The following is a 24,761-nucleotide window of genomic DNA, read 5'->3' as shown; positions in this document are numbered from 1 at the left end:
TTCCACCTCTGTTACTGGCGCTTCTAACCACTCTGCTTGTTCCTGAAGTAACTTAGGTAGACTGAGTCTGGAGAAGAAATGTTCACATTCTCTTTGGTTCTCATCATTCGACATGGTAGTTTTATATAGCATTTCATAGTATTGTTTAAACACAGCGTTTATGTCTTTTGCTGAGGTTACAAGAGAGTCTCCTTGTTTAATAGCAGGAATAATATTTGAAAAATCCTCCTTTTTGACTTGTCTTGCCAACACTTTGCCTGTTTTTTCCCCACCCTCATAAAATGTAGTTTTTAGCCTGAATAGAGAATATTCCACCTTTTTATTATAAATTTCATTCAGCTCAAATTTTAGCCCGCAAATATCTCGATATGTTAAATAATCATATTGCTCAGACAAATTGTTTTCTTTCAATTTATTTTCCTTTCCAATTCTTGAATTTTAAAAAGGCTTTCTTTTCTCTTTTTTGAAGCCTGCGCTATTAATTTACCCCTTACATAGGCCTAGAGGTTTCCCATACAGTTTGGATATGCTCTGTACTACCAATGATTATTTGGAAAAAGTGTTTTAAATCTTCCCGCAAATGTTCTTTGAAAGATTTATCTTGTAAGAACAAATACTTTTAAAAGTGCTTTTCTTACATGTAATATCCCTGATAAACACACAGTTCTGGATCCATAAGGTTAACTTATCTCAGGAAATAATCAATGCATTTCTTTCTACAAGGCATCATGTTAAAACCAGTCAAACCAGTCAGTGTACCGTTTGCGTGCATTTTTCTTGTGCTGTACGTGGACTTGCTTCGAGGTAGAAGTTTTAAATGACCCTACAAGCAGGACTTTACTGTAGTACTTTCTTTGGTTATAATTTCCCTGATAATGACAAGAAGATTTAGACGATTCTTGAAAACGTCTCTTAAAACATCAGCTCATTGTTTTGCCTTTTTGACAGCAGCTCCTGCGTTTCCTTTTCCTCCCTCTGATGGTTTCTTTCCAGCGTCGTGGCTGGACCAACAGGAAAATCTTTGTCAGGCCTGAAAATGGCCACTAACTGTGGTCTGAAAAGTTTCAGATGTTTTTTTGCTTCAACACATTTATCTGAAATGACTGGAGGACCATGTGGATGTTGAAAAGCTGTTTGTTAAGCAGGCGTGGCAGAGCAGGAGAGTTTGGTGGAGCTGATGTTCCCACATGTTGGCTGGAAGGAGAGGCGGGAGATTGAGGGTTTGCTCCCGGATTCCCGTGCAGGAACGACACTATTTGGCTGTAAAGAGGACAACCATAGAGTCAAGATGCTGCTGAAGTAGCTTCTAAATGGATGAAAAAGTTTGAAACCAGTGATGCTGAGACAGAAGCAGAAACCGGGTCAGTCGCTGTGCAAGTCATGCTTCTCAGTGTTCATTCAGTTTCTGTTGTTTCATCCATTTTCTTAACTGCTTAGTCCAGTTAAGGGTCACAGGAAAACTGGAGCCTGTCCTGGACATCATAGTACGGCCTGGACGGGTCGCCAGTCCATCGCAGCTGTTCCAACCTGTTGATGGGAAGTGGAGGCAGGCAGTGTGATTTGGGTTGTTTGGAGCTGTTGGCCCAAACTTAATGACTTGTTTTATGGTGACAACTTCCAGATAAATCCTCAGAATGGACGGAAGTGTCCACTCCGTGTTTCTTCGAATAAAAAGTCAACGAGGTTGATGTTACAACTTTCTTTTCAGACGTAACTCACATAGACATGTTAGATTTTTACAGACAGTATGTAAACACAGCGTATGCATATGATGCTCACGCTGCATCTGCAGCTTCTCTCCTTTCACCTTCATCTGCCTCTTCAGGCTGGGACTGCAACGGCGTTGCTGCACGGGGTGTAGCGTGGTGTTACAAGACCTCATATCAGCCAAACCAGTTCACGTTCAAGTTCTTTACTTACAAATGTGTTACTTTCAGTTTTCACAGAAAAATAAACGTGTTCAGCGTGTTTGTGCACAACCTTGTGTCCTCATTTCTCAGCTGTGAACATGCACCGGTTTATGCATATTTACTGTGTGAGAACATTTCTTGAAGTTATCATTGTGGGTGTGGTGACTTGAAAAGGCTGCTCTGCAGGGACCACATCCTCAGAGAACTGATCTACTTCTGAGTTCTGAACTTCCAAAAAGCATCCTGATCCATTTGTGCTGCTGTTTGGAACCTGTGCTGCAGAGCAGTGTTTTTCAACCTTTTATGAGCCAAGGCACATCTTTTCTGATAACTCACTAGGCATGATGGTTTATATATATATATATATATATATATATATATATATATATATATTATTAATATTATTAATATAAAGACATCTTGTCAAAGTATCTTAAAAAGAAAAAAGATAAACCAGGAAAAAGGAATTGTATTATTATCTTTCATCTGGGCCTCCTTGGATGAACACAGAGCTGCTTTTTAGACCAGTCTGGTGAAATCTGATCATTTCTCAGGGAACACTAGTGTGTCATGGCACAGTGGAGACACTAAAACTATTTCACTGCAAATCCAAGTGGTTATTTTGGCAAGCAGTGTGTTAGGAGAGACTAACATTTCCCAGCCGTCGGTGAACTAGATGCTTTCATCTGTGTTGGCTTCCAGCATTTCTCTGGATCTAAATGATAGAATATATTAACTTTCCGGAAGGAATCAACACCAAGATACATCTGCAACAGTGCAGATAATGTGTGTGTAAAGGAGTAAATTCTGTTGCCCTCCAGGTGGAAATATGTCCATGTGACACATTTTCTGTGTTAAATTTAATGACATTTGTTCTGATAGATGTTCTTTCTCTGATGCTGAATCATTCTAAGAGCGCTTTTTAATTTATTTTAAACTATGTAGAAGTGTATTAAGGTGAAATTGAACTCTTCCTCTTTCGCTTTCAATAGTTTTTGCTTTTGTTTGTGTAAAACGCAGTGTGTTGTTTTTATGCAGGAAATAAATCCACAGTTTTTTTCTTCAGTCTTCCACTCAGCTGCTTATTGCCATGAAATGCAAATAAGGAGAAGTAAAACTCTTATATAATCCACGAGTTACGAGGCAAATAACGCTCAACGACAGACGAAACAAACAAACTTCAAATGAGAAGAATCCAGCAACAAAACTTTTCTCTCCCTTCAGGCTTGTTTTGGTTCGAGGAGAAGCAGCTGGAGGTGATAAGGGAAGAGATGTATCGCGCCTCTGCACCTCCAGGAAAAAAAGGTTTAAATTAGCTTCTCAGTCTTTACTGTGGAGATTAAAACTCGCAGGACAAATGAAAAACATGAATCTGATGCATCAGCTTTGCTTTGTTAGCATCTTTTTGTTCTGGAATAAACATCTTTATGTCTAAGAGACCTGCTTGAGTTCACTTATTACTGTTATGATTAGATTTCTGTTATCACAAGCTCCTCGATGTTGCGGGTAAGTAATTCATAAATCATAAACAGACAGTGTTTTACCAGCCCTGTCATGCTCTGCAGCTTCCAGGGACTTTTTTAGACTTTCTGTAACCATCTGTTGAACAAATCTGGACTCTCAGACACCATATGGTCCTGGATTTAGAGGGAGATGACCTGAAACTTTTCACATGCAGACATTTTATCAGTCAGGCTTTTAAATAACAGCTGTTTTTAAAACAAAGTCTGTGCTCATAGTACATTTTTCTTATGCTCTACATCTTCTTTGTCTAGATAGTTTTCACCTGCTCCCACTCTGCACTCCCACATATCCCACCAGTCGGCCTCAGGGTCATGGTGCACCACTGCAAACCAGTAACAATGACTACATTTATGTTGCATAAGCACCAAAAAACTCCCTTTCTGGTAGTTGTTAGTACTATTTGATACCATGACTGCAACAGAATGTCTCCCTGGAGCTAGTAAAACGAAGCCAAACTGGGATGGATGTTATTCATAAAGTGATGGACAGGAAAGAAAATGTGATTATTTTACACCAGATAAAGAAAACGATGAACGGCAGAGCCTCAAAGCAGTCAGAGAAACTTTAGCAAATGTAATCTATGGTTTTTGATTTCAGGGAAAACTATGCAACCAACTCGGAGATGCAGGTTCAGACTGAGATGATAAAATACTGTTTCAAGCTGGAAACTGTTTTAGTTTGTCTCAGCTGCTTTCTGCATGAATAAACTTTTTATTTCCTGGAAAGGATAAAAACAATCATGTAAGTTACGCATGAATGGACAATTTTCTATATATTAGAAAAAGCACAATACATTATAATTATTGTGCTTTCATTGGCTCACAAACTCTGAGTATTGGAACTAAAAAGTGGGATTATTATGATGATTTAGATGATTTAGGTCAAGTTCAAGTTTATTTATATAGCACATTTTTTACTACCCAAAGTGCTGAAAATAAAAGACACAAACAACACCACACAGTTTAAACCTGCTATTAAAAAATAAAAAATAAAAGTAAAAATTAAAATACACAAAGGACATATTTTGATTAAAAGCAAGTGCAAAAAAATGGGATTTTAAAACAGACTTAAAACTGGAGACAGATTGAGCAGCTCTAACTTGGTATGGAAGACTTTTCCATGATTTTAGAACAGCAGCAGAGAAAGTTCTGTCACCCCTGGTCTTCAATCTGCCAACTGCGACCTCAAGTAAAAGCTGTGAAGAGGATTTAGTCTGGAAAACCAACACATCAGAGATATGTTGCATACAACCGCAGGGATGGCGACACGTTTCAGCAGCTCGACAGCTGACAACACTTCCTGTATTTCCTTTCATGCGGCCGCCTTTGCCTAAGAAGCCGCTTGTGACAGTGCAGAAACTAATACTGTTTGATTCCTCATTTAATGTGAGGGAAGAGATCTGTTAGTTCTGAGACTCATCTGGTTCCCACCAGCTCTTAATGATGAGAAAAATCCTGCCTTGGAAGGAAAGAACAGATGAGATTTTGTCATTTTTCTCCAACTAAAACTGAGACAACCGTATGTGGAAACTATATTACTTGACAATACTTGACATTTTACTAGTTTACTGATCTGTAGCAAGTCATTTTTTTCCCGCCACTACCTTCCTCTTCAGAGAACAACTTTTTTTTTTTTTAATTAATTCTAGTTTTATATTAAAATCTATTCCAAAATAAATAAATAAATGAAAAAAAAGTGTTATTTAACTTGGTTTTGTAAGTGTACTTACAGAAAGGGAGGGTGATTTTTTTCTACAGTAACCTAAGTGTAGAAAGAAATGAAACAGATAACAAGGGACAAAAGCAAAAAGAGGACAGACAAGATGAACTGAATGGTAGCAACTCACTTTAAATGCAATGCCATGGAGGAAAGACATCAGCATCAACCACCATTTCTCCACAATGAGAAAGATCGTTAACATTAAGCTGCCAGTCTTCACAGGAACGGATGTCTGGGCAAGTTCAGCCCCAGGTCAGGTCTTGTTGGGCTAAAATTCAGCGCGGAGCTACATCTCAGACTCCCCAGGCCGTTAAATGTGAAGCTTTATAAATCTTAGAAAGAGACTTTGGTTTGAAAAGCTGCATCTGAGCAAATCAGGAGGTTTCTAAAGCAACTTCCTTTGCAACATCTGACCCAAGGAAAAATGGGGAGAAAAGTCTTTATTTAGCCTCATATTTAGTTGTGCGGAACTAAAAACAAACAAAACATCTGTTGACACATCACTTTATTGAACACAAATCACTTATACTCCAGTGGTTGAAACTGTCAGCAGTAGAAAACACATGCTCATCCTCAGGCAGCAGCTGCCTAAACAACAGCAGCACGCCATGACGATGAAAGACGGACTCGGACGGAGGGGTGAGCCTGGGTGGGTTGACTGGAGCTGTGCAGCCAGCTGAAAGGACACCTGGCGCTGCAGACCCAGAATGGACATAAAAGTCTTCACTGCTTCAGATGCATTTGAGCAGGTAGGAGTTGCAGTTGGCTCCTCTGCCGCAGTCGCAGAGTTTCCCAATGCGAGGTCCAAATTTCATGGCACAGCGGTCACCCATCCCACACTGAGGAGAGGCAGATGGCAAACATCCTTCAACCATTCATCAAACACTCCATCAGGCTCATTTATTCCACAAAATATGATAAATGATGCTGGGAAATGTTCAGGAAAGACACTTGATCAGTTCCACATTATGTGGCAGATCAATTAGATTTCACTAATCCTTCAGGTTATTTTTTTTTCTTCTTTGATTTAATTGGATGAATGATGAATAAGAAAGCGAGTAAAAGAAAGATGGTAATTACAGCAGCTAGATAATTGGATCCTGTTCATTAGCTCAAACTGGGCCTGAAGGCTGATTTATTTTCACTGAGGCAGGAGGAGGACTGAAAGGGTTTGCTCGCTTTTAGTCTCCTACTTTCAGCTAATTGAAATCAGGCACTAATCTTTATTAGTCTTTAATTAGACTGAGGAAAAAAGCGTTGTTGACATTTTGTTGTTATCTTTTAATTAGTGGCAGGTATTCTTTACCAAAGGCTTTAATTAAAAAGCAGTAGAGGGACTTTCAGTAGAGCGTAATGACTCGGCACAGCTAAACTCTTAAAAGTTGCTTTGCATTAATATTAATGTGTTACCAGTGGGATGCTCCCTCTTTTCTCAGTGGAGGAAACATGACGGTGCATCTGGCCCAGCAGAGCCTGTAGTGCTTCTACCTGCAAAGACAAGAGAGCAGAAACACAGGAAGGAAAAGTTAAATGGATGAACAGCTTCACATTTCAGTCGTCTCCAGCAGTGTTCTTCATAGAACAGAAAGTCCGTACTGAAGCCTGAAAACATTCTGTTTATCAGTGCGTTTGTTGTGACGTTTGTGGAAACATTCAACATGTTTCTCTGTTTATATTTCATACTGACAAACATTTTGTTTTTGTCTTGACTAAAAGTTTAAATGTTGCTTCGAGCTCATAATGATGCATTTTATGAAGCAGAAGTACAGAAAACGGCACAACTCTGAAGACAAGAATAAGCAACATAAAGTATAGTTAAGGGAAAAAAGTTAACATTGAAAGCAGAAAACTAGAATCTCTTAGCAAAAGGTTGGACTTTTCTTAAACTTGTGAGAAAAAAGAGGTAAATTATCAAAAATTGTTGAGGAAAATTTCTGTATCTATAACATCTACAACAAATACACCTATATATTCCTAATATTTCTAAAAATGTAAAATGGGTTATGTTCAGATGGAAGCATATTAGACACAGCTGGGAAAAAGCTAAATTTTTCTGACTTTTATCCCAAATAATAATAATAATAATAACAGCAATAATAATAAAATTATTAATAATAATAATAATAATAATAATAATAATAATAATAATAATAATAATAATAATAATAATAATAGAAGTTGAAGTGGTAGTAATAATAGTAGTAACTGTAGTAGTTATGGTATTTTCTTGTAAATTGCAGGCTTTGCTCACACTGACCAGGTCTCTGTCTGCAGCTGGTTCCAGGCTCTCCTCTTCCTGGACCGGGACTTCCTGTGATGCCTGACCATGACACAGATTGGACAGCAGCCCGATGAGCAGCAGGGCGCGGATCAATCCGGAGCTGTCCATGGTGCTGGTGCGCGTGACCGTGGAGGAGGAGGAGAATGGAGGTCCAGGCGCTGGAGGAGCAGGTGGTTGCAGGAATCTACTGGAGTTTTCCTTCCTCCTGCCAGATTTTCTTCATTCTTATACTCGAGAAAGCACCACCCAACAGGCCACTGCAGTCCTGCGGGGAGGGGGGGGGGTGCAACCCCACCCACACTCTGTCACTTCACTCACTGAACTTTGCTCTCAAGCAAACACACACAGTCTTGTGCTTTTGGGAAACGTTATTCTTCCACGCTGATAAATCATTTTATCTGAACTCGCTTTTATTTTGCAATTTCTTCTGTTTTGGTTGGTGGTTTTTTTTGTTTGAATTTGCAGACAGGATTAAATCAGGATTAAAGATGAGCCTTTTTAAGCTAAGTCCAGCATGCATCTGTGACTTATGCTTCTGATTAAGAAAGACTTTCTAACATCACTTTCATTTAGTAGGAAAAACTAAACTATTTTACTTAACAGCTGAACAATCTGGCTCACAGAAATGAGATAAAATTGCTCATATCGACATTTTTCCAACACAATCAGCTTGTAATTTGCATTTCAGAATGAAACATCTACAGTCTGCAGCTGAAAGAGGGTCTTACTGAGCTGCTGCAACCAGGCGACTGAGCTGAGAAAAGGTTTTTATTGAGAAAAACTGTGTTGCAGCATTCTGACAAACTGATTAAAACTGCTGCATGTTGGTTGTTGCCAGTCAGCTGTGCTCAAAATTCGGAGGAAGTACAAAGTAAATGGGAAAATGAAACATACAAGTAGGAACACGAAGCTAGAATCAAAAAGAAGTGAGATAGAGAAAACAACAGTCAGTGTGGGTGAACTGTGAGAAATAAAGATGTTCCACTTAAACCCAGAAAGACGAAGCAGCCAGTACTTAACAAGGATAAAAAAGGGGTTGCTGTGGGCTCATGCGAAGACGTCATTGGTTGTAGATGATTGGATGAAGGTAATATTCAGTGATCTAGCATGCATTTTCATTGGACAAAGGGACAATCTTGAAATTTTATTTTGGTGGAGGTCTATTTAAAAAAGAACATAATGTCACTTATCATCGTTTCAAAATTTTAATGTTGCCCTGCTAGTACCCGATTGGACCCCCATTTTCATGTCATAAGGTTCCCCAGATATTTTATTACATGCTGACATGAAGCATCACACAGTTGCTGCACATCATGATGAGAATCTCCCGTTCCACCTCATCATGATGAGAATCTCCCGTTCCACCTAATCATGATGAGAATCTCCCGTTCCACCTAATCATGATGAGAATCTCTCGTTCCACCTCATCATGATGAGAATCTCTCGTTCCACCTCATCATGATGAGAATCTCCCGTTCCACCTAATCATGATGAGAATCTCTCGTTCCACCTCATCATGATGAGAATCTCCCGTTCCACCTAATCATGATGAGAATCTCTCGTTCCACCTCATCATGATGAGAATCTCTCGTTCCACCTCATCATGATGAGAATCTCCCGTTCCACCTAATCATGATGAGAATCTCTCGTTCCACCTCATCATGATGAGAATCTCCCGTTCCACCTCATCATGATGAGAATCTCCCGTTCCACCTAATCATGATGAGAATCTCCCGTTCCACCTAATCATGATGAGAATCTCTCGTTCCACCTCATCATGATGAGAATCTCTCGTTCCACCTCATCATGATGAGAATCTCCCGTTCCACCTAATCATGATGAGAATCTCTCGTTCCACCTCATCATGATGAGAATCTCCCATTCCACCTCATCATGATGAGAATCTCCCGTTCCACCTCATCATGATGAGAATCTCCCGTTCCACCTAATCATGATGAGAATCTCTCGTTCCACCTCATCATGATGAGAATCTCCCGTTCCACCTCATCATGATGAGAATCTCCCGTTCCACCTAATCATGATGAGAATCTCCCGTTCCACCTCATCATGATGAGAATCTCCCGTTCCACCTAATCATGATGAGAATCTCTCGTTCCACCTCATCATGATGAGAATCTCTCGTTCCACCTCATCATGATGAGAATCTCCCGTTCCACCTAATCATGATGAGAATCTCTCGTTCCACCTCATCATGATGAGAATCTCCCGTTCCACCTAATCATGATGAGAATCTCTCGTTCCACCTAATCATGATGAGAATCTCTCGTTCCACCTCATCATGATGAGAATCTCTCGTTCCACCTCATCATGATGAGAATCTCCCGTTCCACCTCATCATGATGAGAATCTCTCGTTCCACCTCATCATGATGAGAATCTCCCGTTCCACCTCATCATGATGAGAATCTCTCGTTCCACCTCATCATGATGAGAATCTCTCGTTCCACCTCATCATGATGAGAATCTCTCGTTCCACCTCATCACGATGAGAATCTCTCGTTCCACCTCATTACGATGAGAATCTCTCGTTCCACCTCATCACGATGAGAATCTCCCGTTCCACCACATCACGATGAGAATCTCCCGTTCCACCACATCACGATGAGAATCTCTCGTTCCACCACATCACGATGAGAATCTCTCGTTCCACCACATCACGATGAGAATCTCCCGTTCCACCACATCATGATGAGAATCTCCCGTTCCACCACATCACGATGAGAATCTCTCGTTCCACCACATCACGATGAGAATCTCTCGTTCCACCACATCACGATGAGAATCTCTCGTTCCACCACATCACGATGAGAATCTCTCGTTCCACCTCATCATGATGAGAATCTCCCGTTCCACCTCATCACCATGAGAATCTCTCGTTCCACCTCATCACGATGAGAATCTCCCGTTCCACCACATCACGATGAGAATCTCTCGTTCCACCTCATCACGATGAGAATCTCCCGTTCCACCTCATCATGATGAGAATCTCCTGTTCCACCACATCACGATGAGAATCTCTCGTTCCACCTCATCATGATGAGAATCTCCCGTTCCACCTCATCACGATGAGAATCTCCCGTTCCACCTCATCACGATGAGAATCTCCCGTTCCACCTCATCATGATGAGAATCTCCCGTTCCACCTCATCATGATGAGAATCTCTCGTTCCACCTCATCACGATGAGAATCTCCCGTTCCACCTCATCACGATGAGAATCTCCCGTTCCACCACATCATGATGAGAATCTCCCGTTCCACCTCATCACGATGAGAATCTCCCGTTCCACCTCATCTTGATGAGAATCTCCCGTTCCACCTCATCACGATGAGAATCTCCCGTTCCACCACATCATGATGAGAATCTCCCGTTCCACCTCATCACGATGAGAATCTCCCGTTCCACCACATCATGATGAGAATCTCCCGTTCCACCTCATCACGATGAGAATCTCCCGTTCCACCTCATCATGATGAGAATCTCCCGTTTCACCTCATCACGATGAGAATCTCCCGTTCCACCTCATCATGATGAGAATCTCTCGTTCCACCTCATCACGATGAGAATCTCCCGTTCCACCTCATCATGATGAGAATCTCCCGTTTCACCTCATCACGATGAGAATCTCCCATTCCACCTCTTCACCATGAGAATCTCCTGTTCCACCACATCACCATGAGAATCTCCTGTTTCACCTCATCATGATGAGAACATCCCGTTCCACCTCATCACCATGAGAATCTCCCGTTCCACCTCATCATGATGAGAATCTCTCGTTCCACCTCATCATGATGAGAATCTCCCGTTCCACCTCATCATGATGAGAATCTCCCGTTCCACCTCATCACCATGAGAATCTCCCGTTCCACCTCATCACCATGAGAATCTCCTGTTCCACCTCATCACCATGAGAATCTCCCGTTCCACCTCATCATGATGAGAACATCCCGTTCCACCTCATCACCATGAGAATCTCCTGTTCCACCTCATCATGATGAGAATCTCCCGTTCCACCTCATCATGATGAGAATCTCTCGTTCCACCTCATCACGATGAGAACATCCCGTTCCACCTCATCACCATGAGAATCTCCTGTTCCACCTCATCATGATGAGAATCTCCCGTTGCACCTCATCACCATGAGAATCTCCCATTCCACTCCATCACAATGAGAATCTCCTGTTCCACCTCATCACCATGAGAATCTCTCGTTCCACCACATCACGATGAGAATCTCTCGTTCCACCTCATCATGATGAGAATCTCCCGTTCCTCCTCATCATGATGAGAATCTCCCAAAGCTGCTCTGCTGGATGTAGATCTGGTGACTGTGGAGGCCGTTGGAGGACAGTGAACTCATCGTCATGGTGGAGATGATGTGAGCTTTGTGACATGGTGCATCATCCTGCTGGAAGTTCCCATCAGAAGATGCTACACTGTGTTCATAATCTATCAATCAAACTTTTATTTGTATTGAAATCATTTAAAACCCCCTCTCCCCATCCCCATCTTTACATATCAAATCTCCCAGATCATAAACCTGCCAAATTATCTACATGACATATTAAAACACACATTCTCAAACACATGCCCACATGCACCCCATTGGTCGACAGCCTGAAGCGTTGATCCTGACGGCAGGATGGATTCATGTTGTCATGATGTTTCCAGCAGATTCTGATCCTACCATGTGAATGTGGAGCTGAACTGGAGACTCATCAGACCAGCAACGTTTCTCCATCTTCTATTGTCCAGTTCTGGTGAGTCTGTGTGAATTGTAGCCTCAGTTTCCTGTTCTTACTGACAGGAGGAACCCGCTGTGGTCTTCTGCTGCTGGAGACCATCTGCTTCCAGGCTGGATGATGTATTTACAGAAGGTGCTTTTGGAACTTGCGTTAGGGGCCGAAAGCAAAAAAATCCCTTTGCTGTTTAATTGTCCTATTTTACTTCACCCTTTATGGGAAAATCCCCCTCAATCAGTAACAGGAAATGTGAGTCAGTATTTGACCTTTTACAGTACAAAGAGGATCATTAGCGGGCCGCCTTCTCAGCGCTGGAGCTGATTTTGTCTTTGTAAAAGAAACTGCTGAATATTATACAATATCTGCATATTGTGTATCACAAAAAGTGACTTTTGTAGGAATATCATCATATTATTGTAGTTCATTTAAAAAAAAAAAAAAAAAAGTAGGACATAATGACTTTATACAAAGTCATAGTTTGCAATTCGACACAATAAAAGTCCTTTTTGCAAAAACGAACAAGGCAACAAGTTTTACAACAAGTTATGAAAGAAAAGACGAATAAAATTCATATTTGTAGGTCATGTTTTCTTCTCTTATGGGACAGACAAATTACAATGCAGGTTTCTTCCTTTTCTCTTCCTTCTTTCCTCGCTGTTATCATCTTTCATTGCTCATTTTTCATCATATCAACTGTAAATTAAAGTAAAAGAAAGAGAAAAAAAAGCCGCAACAAGCAACAAACCTGTGATGTTCACATTTAATTTAGCATTTCTTGTTTCATAAGATAAGGGTTTGTCCCTGTCTTTATTCTTTTTCAGGTTATAAGTGAGGTTTTCTTGTTAAAATATCTTCTGATGCTTCAGAATATTATTTTTCTTTGTGATGTTAAGCTTTGTCTCTGTAATGACCATCCATTTGACCAGAACGTTGAGGGAAGGGCGTATGTTGGGATAAAAGCAGCGTCACACAGAGTCTGCAGAGACAGTTATTTTTTCCTTATTTGTTTTGGTTTTGCAGTGATGAAAGATGTTTATTTATAGTTTTATGTCATTTAAAGAAGACTGACTAAAGCAAAATACTGAGGAGACATCAAGTATTTCTACTCACACACAGTCAGTTAGTTAACTTAGTTTTATTTATTTAGAATGAAAGAATCCATACATATTTTATACAACAACAACAACATAATTATTTATAATTATAAACTCCATTGTCCACCTTCTTGACATATCTGGTGTCTGATTGCATTTACTCCATGCACACTGCTTGGTTTGTTTGCCACGATATAAATATATTTTAGTTTATAATTTTTTCCACCTATAAAATAACTTTTCTCTGCAGAAAACAAAAGGCATCTTAAACTGATTTGCTTGATTAATAACAATCCTACAGTTCACCTTTTCTCTTTCTCATTGATATGGGATAACAGAACAAAGAACACATTTGTGAGAAATGTGCGTTTGAGATGCATTAAATGCAGTAAAAAACCATGAAGAAGGATTGAGATGACTGTGTGAAACAACTTTTGTAACAATACAGACGTTTCTGTCAGAAAAAAATGGTTTTCTGCTGCTGATCTGAAGCTTCAGCTGCTGACAGGCTGGTCTGCAGGATGAGTGTGTGGGCAATCACCTGGAACGTACGTGGTGATGGTAGCTGTTCTCGCGAGTGGCTGTGCATGTGTGTGCAGTGTGCACAAGCGTGTGTATTTAAAAATCAGGACACAATAAATACATAAGTCTGTACAGGCAGCAACTCTGGTGACAGATGTTCCAAAAAAGTGCCAAAACTGCAGTTCTCAACTCATCCACTAGGGGCTCTAAAAGTCAGTCGATCCCTATAAACTGTGTCCCAGTTCAGGGTGTGCACACTGCAGAGTGTGTAAATGTTTCCTACCTAGTGTACAAGATTTACCCATACTTCTCCTGTCTCCTGTTGTCTAGCAGTTGCAGGTGCATCTTTTATCCGATCACATATTTCCAAGCACACGGAAATATAAAAAATCAAAGGAAAATGCAGCTAGAATTTATTAATCTTATATCTTTTCATTGATTGTTTTAAATAAATACATGTGGTGGAGGTGGAAAATGCGGCTGCTGTCCCAACGTTTCCGTTCACGGCGGATCGAACTGAATTTCATTAGTTTTTTAAAACCTGATTTACCTCAAAGTAACGACTCCAGTCTGGTGATATGAAAAGTTAGATTTTCCCCTTTTACTGCATTCAGATGCTTGTAGAATGATAAAGCGAGCTAAAACTTCCTCTGAGTCAAGTTTAAAGTTTAAATTCACCCAAGTATATGTTTAAACACACATTTACAAATAAACTCCTCGGCGCTAAACTGCTGCTCATTCCCTGCTGTCATGCACAAAATAAAGTCTGGGCTACTTTTTTTTTTCCTTTTATCGGAAAAAAAACGAGAGTATACCCATTTCTTGAGGGACCACAAATGGGGCATGATTATAATGTATGATGTAACTATGTTCACTATAAAAAATAAAAATAAAAACAAAGAATATTCCTAACTTTCCCCCCCCTTATCTGCTTGTAGTGCTCGTGGACCGGAGTTGTTCCATCCCAGGCCTTGATGGTCCGCGGACCTCAGCTTGGGAAGCCGTCTTCCCCGCAGTGAACAGCAGGTGGCGCAGCGGCTGCAGAAAGTCCGCTCGTGTTCGGCTGTTTCCTGAAACTCATACTTCAGTGTTGAGAACACACCCAGTGACATCAGGGAGGTTTGAAGAAGAAAAGTGTGAGCTGTGTGCAGAGGAGGAACAAGAGGGCCGCAAGGTCCTTCCAGGGTTTCTGTCTGCTCTTCGTGGCTCCGTGGAGTTTGGAAACGGGACAGCGTGGACAGCGTGGGGGAACTTCTCCTTTTCCTTATTCTTCCCTTCCCACCCGTGGAGCGCTGAGAGACTTCTAGGATGTCAGCTTCAGAGGAGACGGACGGGTTCCGGGCGAGATATGGCTGTAAGTTGACTTTTCCCAGCGCACCTTGACATGCCAGGCGCGCGGCTCTCCGGCGGCGCGCGGCGCTCCGCTCCGGGTGCGCGTGGCTCCAGGTTGCAGTCCCCCTCTCTTACTGCTCCTGCAAACCTGCACACAAAAACCTGGGAAGTCTTTTACCAGGAGGCTCCCAGCAGGTCGCAGTTTTTACCTCTGACAGCATGCTCGCAGCTTCACTTCCGCGTTTTCAGGAGGGAGGAGGCCTGCTTCCACTTCACACAACTTTTTACTCTCACTGCTGGAAAGTTTTCTAGTCCTGAGCAGAGAGTCAGATAAAACACCCCAGTCGTTCAGACTGGTCAGGGAAATGAAGGATCTGAGGTCTTGAAAAGACAGAATGAGCAGCAGACATCTGGAAATCACATGGAGGGAAAGTTTAGACCAAACCTGAAGGAACTGATCCTCAGTTTCTGTTAAAACCACATCTTTAAGCCCTAATCAGTCACATTTGGTGTCATAGATAACACCAATGCCTCCGTTTATAGTCTGTTAGATGATTTATTAACTTTATTTCTGCACAAATGTCTGAGTTTGGCTTCAGATTTCAGGATTTTTCCTCTCATTCCAGATGGGACTCCATGATTTGGGGGAAGAAAAAAAAAGGTGCCTTAGGCAATGCTGAAGTCATACTGGGAATGAGTGTAACTTCCAGTGTATTAGTTTGTGTCGAAGTATGAAAAAGCCCTGACAGTCACACACACACACACACACACACACACACACACACACACACACACACAGGGAAGAGCGTGTTTTAACTAGCAAGATGTCAATAAATAAGCTTATTTTAACTGGCAAGACACCATGGTTTGTGAACATTTGGTGAGCCCGTGTATCTGGTTGTGCAACTGGGACACTGATCTTCACACCAGTATAAACAACTGGTTGAGAATAAATCAACAGAAATGTGAAGATAACAGCATCCTTTTGCTTGTTTTAAAACGTGCAAACATGCGGTTGTGTGTCCGACTCCAGCTGTCCTGGATGGGGTGGAGCGGCTCACGGCGGAGGAGATGGATGAGCGGCGGCAGCAGAACATGGCGTACGAGTATCTGTGTCACCTGGAGGAAGCCAAAAGGTAAGCGTGGGTTCACATCCAGGTCAGCTGAGCACCTGCAGGGCTGCAAATAACATCCTCTACCACAAGATCTCCTCTGATGTCAGCATCTATTCGCTTTCTAAACGGCTCAGTCCAGGTCAGGGTTGCAGGGAACCTGCACTCTCAAAAATAGAGGTACAAGATAAGGACATTTCTGTACCTATAGGTACATTTTAAAGAAATGTTCTCTCAAAAGTACAATACTGGTCTTTAAGAGACCAGAAGCACCTTCAGAGTACGAAAAAGGGTTCAAAGTGACATAAAGTACAAATTTGTACCATTTTAACCATAAAGGTACCTGCAGCGTTGAAAAATGTTTGTCATGACAAAAACTATTGTTAGCAGCAGTGCTTTAAGTGGGCCGGTACGCAGCGGTATGCAGTACCGGCACTTTTAAATTCTATCCTTTTGCGTACCGGGACTATTTTTTTACAGCGTATGGTGCATACTGGGACTTTTAGCAGCTTTTCTTCAGCAATCAGTATACCCTCCTACGACTTCACCACATATTACAATTGATATTTGTTGATTTTATTTTTAATTTTTAAAAAGTCGCCTCAAAAGAAATGTATTAAGACCGGTTTAGACGCACAGCACTTGCTGTAGCCCGCAATGTCAGTGTTTTGAGTTTTTGAAGATTATTTCTAGATTAAAGATAAGATAATATTGCTAAGTGGCATGGACCAGGCCTAATGCTGTGGAAAACATAAAAAACATAACTTGTTAAGGTGAGGTTGAACTTGATAAGGTACATAAATAGACCAGAACTGAAGGGTACAGAAATGTCTCTCAAAAGAGTACACCCCCAGCGACAAGCATTTGTACCTTTTTAGGTACAAGCTGGTACCTCTATTTTTTGAGTGTGTGCAGCCGACCCCAACAACTAGCAGACGAGATGCTTTTGGAAGGAAAAAAAGAGAATTATGTTGTTTATTAGATAAAAGAACTGTAGGAAAATAAGGTAATGAGTGAGTTTATTTTCAGTCACTCTCTCATTTTACTTGCAAAATATCAGAAAATAAATACCGTTGATTCATCTGAGCTTTTTCTGTTCATCCGGCAGTCCAAAAAAACAAATGCTTTCATATTTTAATATCATTAAAATGAAGAGAATATAAAAGATTAATAGACTTTTGGCATTTTTGCATGAAAAAAAATCACCTTGGTCTGTTGCATCAGCTGGATATTTGCTCCAGTATGATCCTAACTGCATGGTGGGACCAGTTTGCAGGAGCCTTTCTGAAGCTCGGTGCAGATTCTGTGGCTTCGCGGTAATTTGCGCCCAACGGGATTCAGTTATTAGTGCTGCAGAATTTCCGGCCTCTCACTGTGGTGGAACGTACGAGAAGTGTAAATCCCTCGTCGTCTGCAGGAAAGAACAGAGCTGTAACTCCTCTCTGATGAGCTTCTCCTCCTTCTGAACCTCCCGGACTTTTCAGCAGAAGTGTTTCAGGGTTGAGCTGCTGCAGACGGACACAGCAGTGCTTCGTGTAAATCTGAGGTGCTCAAACTTTCCTTCTGCGTGGGTGCAACACACAGTGCTTTGCAGCAGCTTGGTAGAACTGATGACATCGGAGAAAGTGTCTGCCTTCATCATCAATCTACATCGTCATGGCAACGTGACGTGTTGTAAGAAAACTCTGTAAAGAGATTTTTATAGCTCTCTTTATGTTGTCATATTTCTCTCTGTTGCTTTGTCCAGCATGTGTGTCTAGTTGATGATAAAGCAACATTTTATTAGCCTGACGTCATAGTTTGGGTGGAAAGACTTTTGATGGCACTGCTTGGCTGGTGAAGCTCGCCTGCATCTGTGGACAAGAGAGGCAAGAATATCAGATTTATCTGCTTTGTTCATTTGATTTCTCTCATCCTGATGTAAATCATGAGGACTGGAACGATACGCTTTTGTCCCGATTCAATTCGATTCCAATTTTTTTGGGTGCCGAATCGATTTTAAATGAAAATTTTCATGATTCTTCGATATTGCTTTTTTTTTTTTTTTTTTTTTTTTTTTTTTTTTTTTTTTTAAATAAATTAAAAACAAAAAAAAGTATAAAACTTTTTTTGCTCGTTATTTTCCTTAATTACGAGGAAAAAACAACGCAGGAGCAGAACTGTCATGCTGCTGCTATAAGGCCCAAGAAAACAAGTAAAAAGATGAATAAAAACAATAATTACAAAAAAAAATTATAATGAATTATTTTTATTCTTTTGAGGAAAAAATAATTTTAAAAAAAATGTAAATTTGAAGCAAAAAATCCAGATATTCAATATTTTTCTATTTAATTTCGCACATGTATAAATCCGAGTTTAGCAAGCTTTAGTGTTTTCTTCTGCAGGCGACATGGAAGTTTGGGACGTTTCAGCTGTGTAGCGACGCCTGAGGGTCGTGGTTTACACTGCGTCTGCCGTGGTTATCGTTCAGTAGAAGAAGTTGTTTTCCTTCTCTTCCATTTATTTTGGGCGTTTTGGTTTGCAGTCGCATCATGTAGAATACATAAAACATGCGGGTCATAAACCTGTTTATACGCAACAAGAAGCAGCTTTTTCTTGTTAAGGCAACGAGAACAAAGTGACATCACTTTGGTTGAGGACATCTTGAGGTTTGTTCTCGACACTTCGGCTGAGCAGAACTTGCTTCCTGTCGGGCTCTGAGAGGTGTCGTGTGATTGGTCGGACATTTGAGGTGGGCGTGGCTAAAGCGGAAAGCGTGTTTCTGCTGAAGTGGTTGAACCGATAGATAAATAACAGCTGATTCAGGTTGTTAAATATAACTTTGCTGTGGACGAAGTTTCTCGTTAAATGTGACGTAACTTAGTCAACCCCCCCCCCAGGAATCTCCGCCCCGTCGCAGACAAAACGTCTCATTGGAGGATGAACTGACCAGATGGAAGCAAACTCTTTTCTTGTTCTTGCAGAGTTTGTAACAAGCTTTATATGTGGTGCTCGGTGGAAGAGCTTCTGAAAACAAAGCGTGTAGAAAAGTAATTCAATAAGTAAAGGAGCACAGTGGACTCATGTCTTCCTCTCTGTTGGGAGCCTGGATGGAGAGAGGAACAAAGGAGAAGTTGTAGCTCGGGGAACAGATAGAGAAATGTCTGGAAATGGGGAAAAGGAAGAAACTAGAACTCCACAGCAGCAGCATGGAAGGAGCTCTGTTTTAGGAATCAGATGAATCCCAGAGATTTTCTGGGTGGGACCACACTGAGTCATCTTTGCTTGATCAGACTAGAAACACCTGGTGACTCACGTCTGTTTCAACCACATGAAGCAACCAAAAAAAAAAAGGAAACACTCTTTTTAGTTTTTTAAAAGTTTTTCGAACATTTTTGACTTTCCCGGACTCCTGAACTTCCTCGTTGGACGTGGGATGTGGAGATGATTGTAATTTGACAGATTCTGGTTGGTTTCTGGTTAAATCTAAAGTTGCAGATGAGACGTGGACCTGCGTCGGGGCGTTCATTCATCTCCTTCGTCTGGACGCGTGACGAAGTGGCCGATGACGGCGTTTTCTTTCAGGGCTTCTGGAGTGGAGCGAGTCGCGGGCTTGCAGGTTCAAAAGAGGAAGACTCGTGCAAGACAGGAAGTGACTCAGTCCCTGTTGATTTTAGTGTGTCCCGCTGTTGCCATAGAAACCCACAGTTGTCATAGTGATCATTTCCGGTGCGAGGGAAGCATGTGCTGATTTAAAAAAAAAAAAAAAAAAAAACAATCCTGAAAGCGGTGCGATCATGTGGCTGCGATGAAGGTGTTTGTTGACCCACATCCTCCACCTGCTGCATTGTCATCCACCTGCCGTGTTCAGGAAGCAACTGGACCGATTCGTTCCCCTCCATCTCACACCAGTTTCTTTTTTCTAACAAAAGCTTTTCAGGAAACTGAAACTGGTGTCAATAATCTGTGTAAAATCAGGACGTTTCCTGCCTGAATGAGAAGAGAGAACGTACAACAGCAGGTCTGCAGAAACTCTGCGTCAGCGTCGCATTTTTTATCATTTAAAGGAGTTGGAGACAGAAAAAGCAGAGCAACTTTTGTTGCAGCAGCTTGTTGCTTAAGCATCTCCCTTCTTCTTCATGTTCTGGCTCGGGTTTGTCCTGTAAACACCCGCCGAGTCAGACGCTGTTGTGACAGAATTTTCCTCAGGAAGTAAACTTGAGAAGGTGGAAGTGTTGAAGGGTTTGGGTTCGCAGGTCACGGCCTTACAGACTAAACTAACAGCCAAGACTTCTGCAAATACCGGACTAGAACGAGTTTAGTTGAAGCTTCTGCAATTTTGTTGCTCATATGTTCTTCAAGCAAGATATTGATTTGACTCATGCATGCATGAGTTTTACTGCAAAATAATTTGGCTAAATTTGACACCCATAAAATATATTTACAGCAATATGAAAAAATGCAATTATTTATTTATCCAACTTCCAATGGGAAGTCCCATTTAGTTTGCTAGATCTCCTTTTCAGGGCACCTGGCCAGTGAAAAATACTAAAAATAACATTTTATTTAAACTTTGAACAAATAGTCAATTAAATAATAAAAATATATTCATAGAATAACACATTGATTTGACTCATTCATTGATTTATATTGAAAATAACTACAGTTGACTCAACTGCAAAATTTGTTTATGATATAAAAAACTGTTTTAAAAGATAAAAAATTGGAATAAAATAAAATTTTATGAAAGAATTAATGAAAAAAAATTACAAATAATAATCAATAAACATAAAATTCTTAAAAGTGAAAGCAAATGAATGAAAATAAATTAAATAAATAAAAATTAATGAAATGTCTAAATTAATTAAATATAAAGAAATGTTAAAAAAAAAGAAAAGAAAAAGGAAAAAAAAAAAGCCAGGAGCAGTTTTTTATTTAGCAGATTTCTGATGTCGATGTGTTAAAGTCAAAACTTAGAAAGCCTCGTTGCTGAAGTGATCTGACTCAAAGTCTCCTGCAAAACCAGCTCAGTCATATTTTGCAATTTAAAAAAAAAACAAACAAAAAAACAAAGTGAAGTTCACAACACCTTCACCCAACGCTGCTGGTGTTTCACAGCTACCTCGTCATTCAGAGCCATATACCCAGAGTTGTACTTTATTTTAATTATAGCTCAGAAAATGAGATGTAAACACAAAGATGTAATAAAAAGTTCAGTCAGGAATGGAAACTACGGCTTGTCCAACCAGCTGGGCCTTGGCTGCGTTGGCAGGACGTTGGAAGGACTTTTAAAGCCAACAAACGAGGCTGTTGCAGTTTACACGGTATTACACGGTGCATCAAACTTTAAAAATTCCATCAATTTGGACAAAATCCTCAACATCTGTGGCTCTAATGCAGCCCTGAACCACACCAGACCATCTGAGGCTGCGGCCAACGGTAGAAGGTCCAGATGCGCCTCTCGGCTCCTTGTCTGCAGACACGACTGCATCAATTCGGCCAAATGGATTATCGGAGCCATTTTGGTCCAAATTGAGATCTAGATGGTTTAAACAGGATCATTTCAACGTGTGAGTTTTGTACAGTAATGTTTGGGAACCGTGTCAGTAAACGGACCAAGACCACCTGTAACAGACCTCGATGGGGAGACTGGAAAGTTCTACTTGGCTGCCATCACTGCTGACCTCCACTGCCAGCTGCATGGCGGTCTGCAGCACTTTGGGCTACCTTGTCTATGATCGGTTTAGTAGAGAAAGGTTTGAGTAGCTTTCTCCACTGCACGCCGCTTTCCACCAGGGTGCCGGCGATACCTGAAAGCGGTTGGAGGGACTCCTGGTCCCTGAGGGCTGCAGTTCAGCATATCTCTGATGTTTTCCCCCTCCATCACACCTGATTTATATCAGATGGCTCCAACAATCTATTAAGTTCTGTACAGTGACTCTTATTTGAATCAGGTGCGTTGGAGCAGGGAAACATGGAGAACTTATGAGATGATGGTCAGTGATCCCCACTGCTGCCTTTAAAGGAGTGCTGTGATGGTATCTGGAGTTTTCGGAGCTTTCTACAGTGTTGCAGTGTTGAATCCTCATCAGACATGTGAACGACCCTGTTTTTTATCACCTAAACGCATGTTTGAGTTTGAGTTTGAGTTCCAGCACTCTCGCTGTTCGGTTTCCATGGCGACAAAAAACGCGTCGTTTTAGAGAGTTTTTTCTACTTGGAAATGCTTGTGACGTCCCGGGGGATAAGGTTCGGTGATTGGTTACCTTCTACTGGTTAACAAGGGCATGTACAAATACATCAGGCGGGTGGAAAACGTGGGATAAAGTTATTTCCAACGATGGCTGGTGAGTTTACCAAAGAGAGACATCCTGCTGCATTCGTTGCTGTGGGTTGCTGTTTTCCACTTCGTTTTCAGGCTCTGATTCAGGTTCCAACATGTAGGGCTGTATGCTATGTGTTGACATTGTATTTAACTGAGTTCATATGAGCCTAATCCTTCTGTTTATGAGATGTTACAATGACACTTTAAGGAACAATGGATTGGATGTTCTTGTGAAACTCTGAAACCCAAGAGGTTGCCGCGGCGCTAAGGCTGCTCGATTATGACAAAAATTATAATCAAGATTATTTGGACTGAAATTGAGATCTCGATTATTTAACACAATTATCCAGTATTTCTTTTTTTCTTTTTTACATTTTTAAAAAAATTTTTATTGATTTTTTTTTTTGTCTTGTCCAGCATTTAAGCAGGCAAAATGGTTTTCTGGATGCTGTGTTCTGCTGGGCAAATTTACTTTGCCAAGGGAAGCATCATAGATATAATGCTCCCCTTGATATTCTGGATTTTAATTTTATTTTTCACAATTGTTTGTATTACAACGTGTGTACTGCTGGACCGAAGAGGACAGAAGAGGGACAATTATCCAGTATTTCTAAACAACGCTGCGCGTCGTGGTGTTCTAGACTCCGTGTCGTGCATTATAACCGTCTAATGGACGGTTCCGAGTTGTTTAATCCGCTTTTACCGCTTATATAGGAACTATTTTACGTTGGCCTGGATGTACGTTTTATACCAAACAACCGCTGTCAGGCTGCAGCGCGTTTCTCTCATTCACCTGTTAAAAGATGGCTGATCTGAACCAGCTGGTTAACGCGTTGCTATGGTAACGCCCCGTAACGGAGGGATGTTACAGTGTTTAACTGGCTGAACTATGTATAGGAAAATAATGCATCCAGTTTTCACTGACAATGGTATAAACTATGTTTAGGTGAACTTCCACAACCTACTGCAGTTATTCTACATCGACCTGCAGCCGGAGCCGACTGAGACTGGCCGCCTGGGAGTGCTTTAGGACGGGAGAGGCTCCCGCTGCTCCTTCCTTACAGTAACTGCAGAACAATATGTGCCTTCAAGTCAGTCGCCAAAGCACCAGAAAAGTCTCTAATAACTCCAGTAAAAGCTGCTAGATTTGTCGCTTTTAACAAAAAAAGTCTCCAGATTTAGCGAGAAAGTCTCCAAGTTGGCAACAGTGTCTGAATGAAAGCAAAGCGGCTGTGGGAGGAGTTTACAGCACAGCGCTGCAACGCCAGAGACGCTCGATTAGCAGCTGGAGACAGCAGGAGAGGAAACTGCAGAGAGGAAAATAATCACACCCTTTTATTTTTATTATTATTAATAACCCAGATCGTAGTTGAGATTAAAATCCGATTAATCGCCCAGACCTACGCGGCGTCGGTGGAGCAAAGGCAGCACGATGTCCTCGTGGGGCCGCGAGTGTTTGCAGATCTGGGAAAATAAACGACCTTCAAGCTTTTTTTTTTTTTTAACTAAACATTGTTTTCTTTGAGTTAAATGAAGTTTTGAGGAGGAAAGCAGCTGCCTGCCTGCTGTTGTCCTCCTCATCCTCTGATTGGCTCACCCAGCTCCCACGTTGTCTGCAGCAGGTGTGTGTGCCGTGTCATGCCGTCAGGTAGAGTTTCAGGTGAGCTCGGCTCCATGTGCAGAACAGCTGAGGCTGCAAGGTGGGACGAGGAAGGCAGGGGAGTGTGTGTTGATGTGTGTGGCATGATGGGAATGCATGCGACAGGTGCACAGCAGGGTGTGAGAGCGTACCTGTGGGGAAGGCTGCAGGAATGTGTGTTCGAGTATCGACGCGGACCTGACGGATGCAAACTTTGACTTATCGCTCTTATTTTCATGCACCTGTGAAATGAAGAGAAACTGTGTGAGGCTGACGCGACCTGCTGCCTCTTTGTCGGCCTCATTTGAATGCTGGCTGACCACCTGGTCTCTGGCTTTCCCAGTGAGAGGCAGAAACTAAGAGCACGCATTTGGTTGTTCATGTTAACTCGGAGGCTGCAGCTACATGTCAGTGATCTAAACTGAAGAAAAGCAGAACTAAAACCTAAAAATTTCTCAACTCCGCGTCTCATTCTGCACGTGAAGCTCTTCTTCTCTTCACTCTTTCTTTCACTCTTTCTGTGCTTATTGGAATGCAGTCAGGCATGTTTTCACTACGATACT

The 24,761-nt window shown here is 41.4% G+C and overlaps 2 protein-coding genes across 2 annotated transcripts in view; one reads left to right on the top strand and one right to left on the bottom strand.

The window, feature by feature from the left end:
• Positions 1 to 5,884: 5,884 nt before the first annotated feature.
• Positions 5,885 to 7,542, bottom strand: cartl (cocaine- and amphetamine-regulated transcript-like; the record flags this gene model as incomplete). The annotated part of the gene is made up of 3 exons (XM_079240351.1): positions 5,885 to 5,992; positions 6,564 to 6,637; positions 7,407 to 7,542. The coding sequence occupies 3 exons, from the start codon at positions 7,540 to 7,542 to the stop codon at positions 5,885 to 5,887; spliced, it is 318 nt and encodes a 105-aa protein (XP_079096477.1).
• Positions 7,543 to 14,951: 7,409 nt separating this feature from the next.
• iqgap1 (IQ motif containing GTPase activating protein 1) overlaps positions 14,952 to 24,761 on the top strand; it is a 64,084-nt gene continuing 54,274 nt past the window's right edge. The window contains exons 1-2 of the mRNA XM_079244623.1: positions 14,952 to 15,165; positions 16,177 to 16,279. Coding sequence (XP_079100749.1) covers positions 15,120 to 15,165; positions 16,177 to 16,279 — 149 coding nt within the window. The 5' untranslated portion in view covers positions 14,952 to 15,119. The remainder of the gene's footprint in view (positions 15,166 to 16,176; positions 16,280 to 24,761) is intronic.

Source organism: Telmatherina bonti (genome assembly GCF_933228915.1).
Source record: "Telmatherina bonti genome assembly, chromosome: 1".
NCBI classification, from domain to species: Eukaryota; Metazoa; Chordata; class Actinopteri; order Atheriniformes; family Telmatherinidae; genus Telmatherina; species Telmatherina bonti.
Note: the sequence above shows the minus strand (reverse complement) of the source record. Positions and strands in the feature narration are given on the sequence as shown.